This window comes from Aplosporella prunicola (assembly GCF_010093885.1).
Source record: "Aplosporella prunicola CBS 121167 unplaced genomic scaffold K452scaffold_4, whole genome shotgun sequence".
Taxonomy (NCBI): Eukaryota; Fungi; Ascomycota; class Dothideomycetes; order Botryosphaeriales; family Aplosporellaceae; genus Aplosporella; species Aplosporella prunicola.
In genome coordinates this window covers 1,216,271-1,225,487 of record NW_022983532.1, presented here as the reverse complement: position 1 = coordinate 1,225,487, position 9,217 = coordinate 1,216,271, and the positions used below count along the sequence as shown (strand labels likewise).

At 53.6% G+C, this 9,217-nt stretch overlaps 2 protein-coding genes across 2 annotated transcripts; one reads left to right on the top strand and one right to left on the bottom strand.

Moving 5' to 3' along the window:
* Window positions 1–286: 286 nt before the first annotated feature.
* On the top strand, window positions 287–3,850 carry K452DRAFT_356162 (uncharacterized protein; the record flags this gene model as incomplete). Its single annotated transcript, XM_033546023.1, has 3 exons — window positions 287–380; window positions 445–925; window positions 1,012–3,850. 3 exons carry the CDS (start codon window positions 287–289, stop codon window positions 3,788–3,790), a joined length of 3,354 nt encoding a protein of 1,117 aa, XP_033401497.1. The 3' UTR covers window positions 3,791–3,850.
* A 400-nt stretch (window positions 3,851–4,250) lies between these two features.
* On the bottom strand, window positions 4,251–7,013 carry K452DRAFT_356161 (uncharacterized protein; the record flags this gene model as incomplete). The annotated part of the gene is made up of 8 exons (XM_033546022.1): window positions 4,251–4,329; window positions 4,382–4,537; window positions 4,643–4,683; window positions 4,741–4,821; window positions 5,084–5,206; window positions 5,258–6,735; window positions 6,787–6,945; window positions 6,983–7,013. 8 exons carry the CDS (start codon window positions 7,011–7,013, stop codon window positions 4,251–4,253), a joined length of 2,148 nt encoding a protein of 715 aa, XP_033401496.1.
* Between the last annotated feature and the right edge of the window lie 2,204 nt (window positions 7,014–9,217).

Below are 9,217 nucleotides of genomic sequence, written 5' to 3'. Positions count from 1 at the left end.
TGCAAGGTCCTCAAAAGCAGCAGATGAATGGTTTTGAGAGTTCAGATCAGATTGACGCGGTTGGAGCAGACGAGAGTGGACTGTGTCGCGCAATTCGTTGGCGGTGAGTTTGTTGGGGAGAAAGAGTGAGAGCAAGTGGAAGCTCTAAACAAAGGTGGAGGTGGTCGGACGACGCGTTTCGGGCTTAGCGCATTCCACGCCTACACGTGACGTCAGAAGACGATGGAATTTCTACGCCAACCTACAACAACGTCCCGTCCCGACTTCTCTCATATCGTCAGTCGTCATGCCGACTCTAAGGGAAGCACTTGACGAGGCCCAAGCCTTTTTGATCCCCGCTTGGAAAGCTGGTAACAATGGTCCATCCTGGCTGCGGAACCGTATGCTGAGGAGACACAGGAGGTGATGTCGACATTGTTGATTGTTTGAGTAAAAATGACGCAGAATCGACGGCTTCAGATCCTCAAAAAGGAGTTTTACGGAGAGATCTGGCACTCCTACATCAGATCCACGAAGCGGATGTCTCAAGCCAAGACCAAACCAAGGTTCCTATCTCCGAAGGGGAGTATGACGAGGACTCCAGGAAGACTCTCTACGGCCTTCTGGACCTCTTGGCCGTTCGGGGCATCCTTCCCTCGCTTTCTCCAGGTGTCGCTATAACACGTCGACCTAAATCTGTGCTCAAAGGCCTAAATAAGCCTGCTGAATCTGAACATGCTCTGCAGCCGGACGTAGGCTTGCTTTCCGAAATTATTGACGGATTGGCAAAATTTTTGCAGAATGCTCAGATTGGTCTCGCGCCTCTTGTACGAGAGCGTGTTCTTGTAGATGTTCTAGCCGGTGCAGGTGAACTTGCGTTCTCTCCTAAATCGAACAGAGCTTTCAATGCGAAATACGAAGAGATATTCACAAAGCTTGTGCAAGAGTACGTCCAGTTTTCCACTACGTCCATTATCAATTTCTGTTTTCCAGTAATAGGCTATCAGCATGTACTCAATCTATTGATATCAGGACTCCGACTGCATCTGCGCTGCCTCTTCTTACGTATCTCATTCAACCTTCAACACCTCAATGGCTGAAGATCCATCTTTCGAAACAACTCGCTATCATCCCGCTTCGTCCACGTGGTGTTCGGTATACCATCGAGTTCATTGCCTCCTCATACCCGCCACCACCCCAGCCGGCGGCTGAACCCGGGCGCGAGGTTGACACGAGAGGACCACCACTGCCTCTTGATGCCTTGCTACAGGCGTCAAAGCTTCTATCTTCGGTTCCTAGCGGCATGTCTGCAGACGCCTATTTCAAGGCCTTAGCACCGCAGCTTCTGGCTATGCTTGACGGGAATGATGGCCCGGAGTTCAGTAAAGCTTCAGCTTTAGTGATCAGTACGGTCCTTGGACAGAGAGCCTTGGGTACGCCTGACGCGATAGGCTGGAAGCTGTTTGCCGAGCCCATGATCTCAAGCATAAGCCCACCTGCAAAAGGAAAAGAGGGAGCGTCAACAACAAGCAGTGCTGCAATGGGCTCAACCATTGTCTCCGAGCGCGATCTGAAGCGTGCCATGGCACGACTTACGGCTCTTCTCACGGCTCGGCCCAACATTGGCCTTAACAAGCGTCTGCTTAGCAGACTCATGTTGCCACTATGGGCTCTTCTTGCCTACAGTAAGTCCAGGCCTCTGGATCGCTCTTGGCGCGACACGACCTGGGGTCTTCTCGAAATCTACTTCAGACTTGGCGCCAACGTGGAGCAACTGGATAGCCTTGCAGCAAACCTGCTTTTTGATGGACCTGCAGCCTGGATTTTTGCACCTGGCAGTGAAGGCGGCATCGAGATACGCCGAAGAGAGAAGTCACCAGCCGAAGACAACATTCTTGAGCGAATGGGAAAAGTTGAAACAAGGTTGTCAGCCTACCAAGAGCTACTTGAATCTGGCGCAATCGAGGACCAAGACATTGGCGAACTCTTTGTCCGTTTAACCAGGAAATGGCTCTTACCACAAACTGCTACTGCATCGAAAGGCCCCAGCTTGCGGTCACCAGAAGAGGACGATCCACTACAATCTCTCATTAACGCCAGGCTTGTGATGAGCATACTGGAGAAATTCAAGGACAAACTTGCTGCTGACCCCGGAAACATGATCCAAATAGTCAAGCAGCTACTGGATGAGTGGGTCGAGGCAGAAAAAGCGAACAAGAAGCGAAAGCGAGATCTTGAAAAGGCTACATACGCCGGTCTCAGCAATATCGTTCAGCATGAGAATGCTCCAGCTGTCGGCGGCACTGACGAACAAACATATACTCCCTTAGTCGACTCCAACGAACTGCTGCCGATTGCTCTGAGCTTTCTGAGCACAATCGTTTCAGCTCCAAACTTCAAGACCACCAAGCAGGTATCAGAGACGCTGTCCACCATCATCCCCCCACTGCAACTAGTGAGCCGAGCGCAATCTCTCCCAGAATCCGTACCTCAAACAGCCGACAACCTCATCACGCAAATCTCCAGCATCCTAAACATCCCCGTCCCCAAGACAGCAGCCCCAGCAGAGGCCCCCTCAGACGCAGACCGCAAAACCCTCAACGCAGCCCTCAACGAACTCATCGACCCAGCTCCACCCATCCGCGCAATGGGCCTCTCCACAATCCGCGACCTAACCAACAAACGGTCCCCCGTCATCGACGTCCCGACCATCACCCTCCTCCTGATCCGCGACCTCCTCACCGACAAAGAAGAATACGTCTACCAGCACTGCATGCGCACCCTAGCCGCCCTAACCCAGCGCGACCCACCCCTCGTAAGCAACCTGCTCGTCGACGCCTTCGCGGACCCCAACGAAAACGCCGTCGGGGACGGCGGGCTCGAAGGCCGCCTCCGCGTCGCCGAGACCTTGGGCCGCGTCGTCGCGGACCTCAGCGATGACAGCGCCGCTGCCCTCGATCCTCGCTCAGCTGCCACCTGGCGCCCTCTCGTGCAGCGCATCGCCAGCGCCACGCTCACGGTATCTAGCCGGCGCGGCCAGCGGGCCAAGGACCTCGCTGCGCGGAAGCGCGCTGCGGCCCTCGGCCGCAAGAAGCAGCGCGAGGCAGAGAAGGAGTGGGGCGGTAGTGTGCCCGAGATGCCGTCGCTGCTGAACATCACTGGGGACGGAGGAGATGAAGAGCCTGAGACGGAGCAGGATAGAGCTGATGCTGCGCTGCTCGAAAGCATCATTGCTAAGTGGTCCGACACTGGGCTGCAGGAGGATGTGCGCCTGCGCACTTCAGGCCTTAGTATCTTGGGATCATTGCTGGAGCGGCCGGCGACACTGGCTTTGCTGGCGCCTGACGCCGTGCGCAGCGGTGTGGATATTGCGCTTGGTGCGCTGAGTCTGGAGACGGAGGCGAGCTTTGCGATCTTGAGGCGCGCGGCCGCGATGGTTATTATGAGCTTGTTGCGAGGCATGGATGCTGGGCTGGAAGCGGGCGCAGAGGTCGCGAAAGGCGTCGAGAGGATTGTGGGACCGGCGGTGGGAGCGGAGAGGTGGGCTGAGATTGGGCGTGTGATGGAGTGGGTTAGGGATGGAGATGAGGATGTGGTGGCGAAGGGGCATGCGGGGGCGGTTGTAGAGGGGTTGGAGGCGCTGAGGGTCAAGAGGGCTGTGGGCGTGAAGGCGGACGGGACGGCTGTCGACCAGGGAGGCGTGAGGCTGGGGTTGGAGGGAAAGTTGAGGGGTTTGAATGTCGGTCCTGAGAGGCAAGTGGGTGAGGAGAGCGCGGAGAGGGAAAGACCGAAGATTGAGGAGGTGGAGTGAGGCGGAGGATGTTGGCAGTCCTTGCAAGTACTTTAGATACGCTGTTGTAATTTCACATGCATGTAGCTCGAAGTGCTGACGAATTGGCCGTTGGAAGTGGCCGTGTGTCATTGTTAAGCAATCCGATCGTGTGTGGTATCTGAGAATCCGCGAAAACTCCAGAGTATGGCCCCTCATTCCTTGTCGGTTTTCCCGGCAGGGGTTCTCTTCCCTGGTCTCCTTCTTCGTAGCTTGGGGATCTCCCGCTCAGCCTTCGCGCTCTGAATGTAGTTCTGGGAAGTTCCAGGGGGGCAATCGCAAGTCTGTGCGCAGCATGCGCTGCTTCTTACTTTGCGCCCTTTCGCCTTCCCTCCTCCTCTTCCTTCTTGACGTATGACTTGGTTGAGTTCTTGCCATCGGCCACGCGGTAGTTCATCCGGGCTAGAAATAAAAAAGTAGTTATCAAAAATTGTTTAACCGCTCATTTCAGCATCTCCCTTGCCTGCAGCGTCCGCAGCGGACATCCAAAGGACGTTGTTGCATCTGTTTGCGCACGCGATCTGTCAGCTTGTGTTCGGCAACCAGCTACGTCATGCGCGAATTGACGCGTACCTGATCAGGACCTGGCCCAGGCTGCCGGTGCTCTTGCCGTCGATGAACTCCTCGGTGTTGGACAGCTGGACGTTCATGTAGCTGTCGGTGGAGACGAGCACGCCCTTGTACTCAGTCTCACCCCACTTGAGGCGGATCAGGACTTCCTTGCCGACACTGCGATCGCCGTTAGTATAATTTCGTCCTCGTCTTTCTTAGATCGCGACATGGGCGCAGTGCGTGAGCGCTGGCGGAAGCCGGATCGGTTGTAGGCAAACGTACAGCGACTGCAGCATAGGCCGCGGGTTGAGAGGGACGAAGCTCTGAATTGACGAGTTAGTTATTTGGAGCCTTGTAAAATTGGAGTTGGAAGATCTTACGGCCATGGTTGCGATGTTGGGTGGAGCTTCTTGTCTGTCTGTCACGGTGGATGTCTGCCCGGCGTCGTCGCCGCGGTTGAGCTTCGAAAATTAAGCTCATGCGCTAACCTTTCCTGTTTAGGACACTAGCGTGTGATCTCATGTCGTTGCCGCACGCGGGGAGGAAAATCACCACGCTCTGGCTAACAACAACGTCCGTCACCGTCAAGCGAGATTCACCGCCTAACGGAGGTAATGATAATTATACGGAGTGTGACTAAAATTCAGATAGGCTATTTGAATATGTGTACACCTAAAGCTTGCCACGCTCAAGGAATCTCGTTGGCAGCTCTACATGCCTAACCCTCAGGAACTCGGCAACATTCTTCCCTAGGAAATCATATGAGCTGGAGCAACTGACTCCGCGATCCAAATGATCATGGAGAAGAAAGTGCACTGCTCGCATATTGGGGAGCTCGAACCGATCCTGGAAACAATATCAGCAACCGGGTAAATACCTGCAGCTCTTCAAACTCACTATGGGCTTCCCCCGATATTCTTCTCCAAGGAGTTCCTTGATCATTTCTGTACTCAGCAAACTCCGCAACCAATCCCACTCATCGTGGTGTCGAACCCAGAATCCGACGTTGCAGTCGCTTCCCTTATCGCCGCTCCTCGCATGGACAAGCCAGCCTAACGGACCTTTCAATGTCTCTCCAAACTTTGCATGGTCGACCACGCCGCTCGTGACAGCCTGATCTGGTTGCTTTTTCAGCCAATCTTTCGTAGTCGCTGGCGGCGCAACATCGATTGTTTCTCCAGAAGAGAGATGCACGCGATGCTTGATCTCAGACTGCGGCAATAGGGTGACATAATACTCGTATATCGGTTTTGGCAGCCCCTGACGAAAATCCAGATGAGGCGTGGCTCCCGGATACGCCTCCATTATTGGATCCAGACAGGGCCGCAGGAAAGCTTCTGGCTTCAACGCTTCCATATCTGGAGCCTGGGCAAAAATCCGGAAGTCGACTGTCGCCGCATTCTGATCCCTTGGATTGTCTGTACAGGAACCGTTGATAGTGAAAGTCAGCTTCGAATAACGGTCCATGTACGGTTTCATCAAGCGCCGGATCTGGACCTCCATCATGCGAGCCTTAGCTTCAATGTCCAGACCTACGAGGAACCAATGGACTTCCGCCTGATAGCCGCCTTTTGCTGTTATCCCGACTTTAGTTGTGGGAGGGGGTAGATCAGATTTGACACCTCGTACTGCGACTCGATCAGTTGACAGCTGTTCGAACCAGGTCTCGTCCAGGATCGCTGTCACATCAGAGTTGTAATACCAAGGACCTTGGATCTCGTATACGAGCTGAGAGGAGCAGGTATCCACTGACACCTCACCTCCGGAGCCTTTGCTTTTGGTGATGACAACTTCTCCGGCTTTCGAAATTTCCGCGATGGGGTATCCAATGTCGTCCCAACCTTTGGATTCCAGGTCTTTGAAACCAGTGTAATTTCCACCGCAGACATAGTTGGAACACTCGATGAGGTGGCCCGCAACAAAGGCGTTGGCGAGTTCGTTCAGTGAGGAGCGCTGCCAGTTATGCCACCAGTATGCAGCACCGATGGCAAGAGAGGCGTCAGAGACTCTTCCACAAACCACGATATCTGCACCCCTGGCGAAAGCTTCGGCAATACCTAAGCCCCCCAGATAAGCTTGCGCATAAATTGGCTTGAATTTCCAATCTGCCAATACCTCTCCGGTGTAGACGTTCTCGAAATGATCCTGCTTGGATTCCAACGCTTCCTTTACAGCTGGCATTACCTCATCGCCGGAGATCCAGGCAACATCGAGATCAAGTTCTTTTTCTTTGATCAGCTTGAGTACGAGGTCATGCAACAGCTTTGTATCAGAAGCACCCGCATTAGCTACGACTTTGATGCGATGCTTTGCAATATGCGGAAGAGCTGGCTCAAGGGCGTCGAGGAAGGTAGGTTCGTAGGCCTCGCCCGTGCCTACATGAAGACATCGGTATCAGTACTTCAAGGAGGCAGATGAGCGCGCACCAGCTATCTTTGCTGCTCCGCGGAGGGTCATGTTCGCCTCAGATAGCCAGTCGCCAATGATCACATCGACAGGATCATCGGGGCAATTCGCTGCTACTGCGTACATGGCATCGCGGCGGTCGAGTCCGGAACCAGAAATACCTGGTACATTTTCAGCCTCTACACGAACAGTCGATGCTACTATGTGTGACTATACCTGCGATTCGGACTGCTCTGTCCTGAGGCATGGTCGTAACAGAGAGATGAAATGACACTGGGAGAACGATAGAAACGATAAAGACGATGGGCCTATATGAGGTGCTTGACGTACTACGTCACCGCATAATCTTACCCTTGATCAGCCCCTCCTGTTGTGAAACCGAACCGCTTATCAACCGGGTTAAACTACAGATTAAATAGCCCGAGGTCGAGGTGGTCTTTGCGGGAGAAAGGGGAGAAGGACAAGTGATCGACAAAAACACCGGTGTGGATTGGTTATTCTACAAAGCAAACGGCCAATGGCCTTTCCCACTTCTTGATTGATTGGCTTGTTTGAACTGTGAGCCTTTCAGAATACCCAATCATTGCTCAAGTGATCGTTACAGGGATACAGTGTGGGAGCGTGGGGTTTTACAGGGGAGTATGCAGAAAACCTTGAACCGACCGAACCTTCTGGTTGTCGTGAAATCCGAAGAAGACGTCACGGTAGCTGGACATCATCAACCCCCGCCGTGGAGTTGCAAACGTCACTGCCTAAGGCAACCCCGCCTCGAAGTGGAAACGCGTGTCATGTGACTAGGCGTCAGCGATTTCGCCACCACCGCTAGGCAGGCAGCGCGTCGCGTCTGACTTGTCCCGCGCGCCTTCCGACAACATTTCTTCCACACTTTCAGACGCCAGCAACCGTACTCAACCGCTCAGTTTCTTCAATCGCACGCATTATCGAACACAGAACCATTTAATCTAGCCCATTATGAGCGCCGAGGACGAACAGTCAGTGTCTGGCTACGATGAAGGAATGGGAGCGCCTGGCGCACCAACGCCACTGAGCGCGCTGGAGGTGCGCACCCCTATACCACGCATCCTCGCACCTTGTACAGTGTTCTGACGCGGTTTGCAGGGAGTCAACGGCTTGACGGCTCGTGACATCAAACTCGTCGTGGATGGAGGCTACCACACAGTCGAATCGGTGGCGTACACGCCGCGCAGAGTGCTGGAACAAATCAAGGGCATATCGGAGCAAAAGGCCACCAAGATATTGACTGAAGCCTCGAAGTTGGTTCCCATGGGCTTCACGACCGCAACGGAAATGCACCAGCGCCGGAGCGAACTCATTTCCATCACAACCGGATCAAAGCAGCTCGATACTTTGCTTGCCGGCGGTATTGAGACGGGATCAATAACGGAAATATTCGGAGAATTTAGGACGGGAAAGAGTCAGATCTGCCATACGCTTGCAGTGACTTGTCAGCTACCATTCGACATGGGCGGCGGAGAAGGCAAATGCCTATACATCGATACGGAAGGCACTTTCAGGTAAATTGGTGCTCGTCGCCACATAATTTGCCTTTTGCTGACAGTAACATAGACCCGTGCGTTTGTTAGCAGTCGCCAACAGATATGGGTTGTCTGGCGAAGAAGTCCTTGACAACGTCGCTTATGCTCGCGCATACAACTCCGACCACCAGCTTCAGCTACTAATGCAAGCTTCGCAGATGATGACTGAAACACGGTTTTCTCTCCTCATCGTTGACTCCGCAACCTCATTATACCGTACTGATTTCATGGGCCGTGGCGAGCTCTCCGCACGACAAGTACATCTGGCCAAGTTCATGCGTACACTTCAACGACTGGCGGATGAGTTTGGCATTGCAGTCGTAATCACGAACCAAGTTGTCGCACAGGTTGACGGCGGCCCCAGTGCCATGTTCAACCCTGACCCGAAGAAGCCCATCGGTGGCAACATCATCGCTCACGCCAGTACTACGAGATTGAGCTTGAAGAAGGGACGTGGAGAGACGAGGATATGCAAGATATACGACAGTCCTTGCTTACCTGAGAGTGATTGCATGTTTGCGATCAATGAAGACGGTATCGGTGATCCCAGTCCTAAGGATCTGGAGAAAGATTAGTAGATTAGGTTGCATATTGGCGGGATGGTATTCTGGCATGTTTTCCTTGTCATACTTCTTCGGCTTGCATTGGCGGATGGACGGTGCGAAGCGTAGGCGTCAAGTAGTGTTTGGCTTCCACTTGGCTTTTGTCGTACTAGATACTTTTGATATCCATGATTTGGTTTGCTGGAGCAGCTTACCCTCAATCTACTTCCAAACACTGTTGAATGTGGCTGGTGGTGTGGCGGTGATGACGGCGGATGGCGATCTGTCGCGGACCGATCCCTGCAACTGCAAGCAACAAGCTCTCCAAAGTTTCGCGTCGCAGCAGCTCTCCA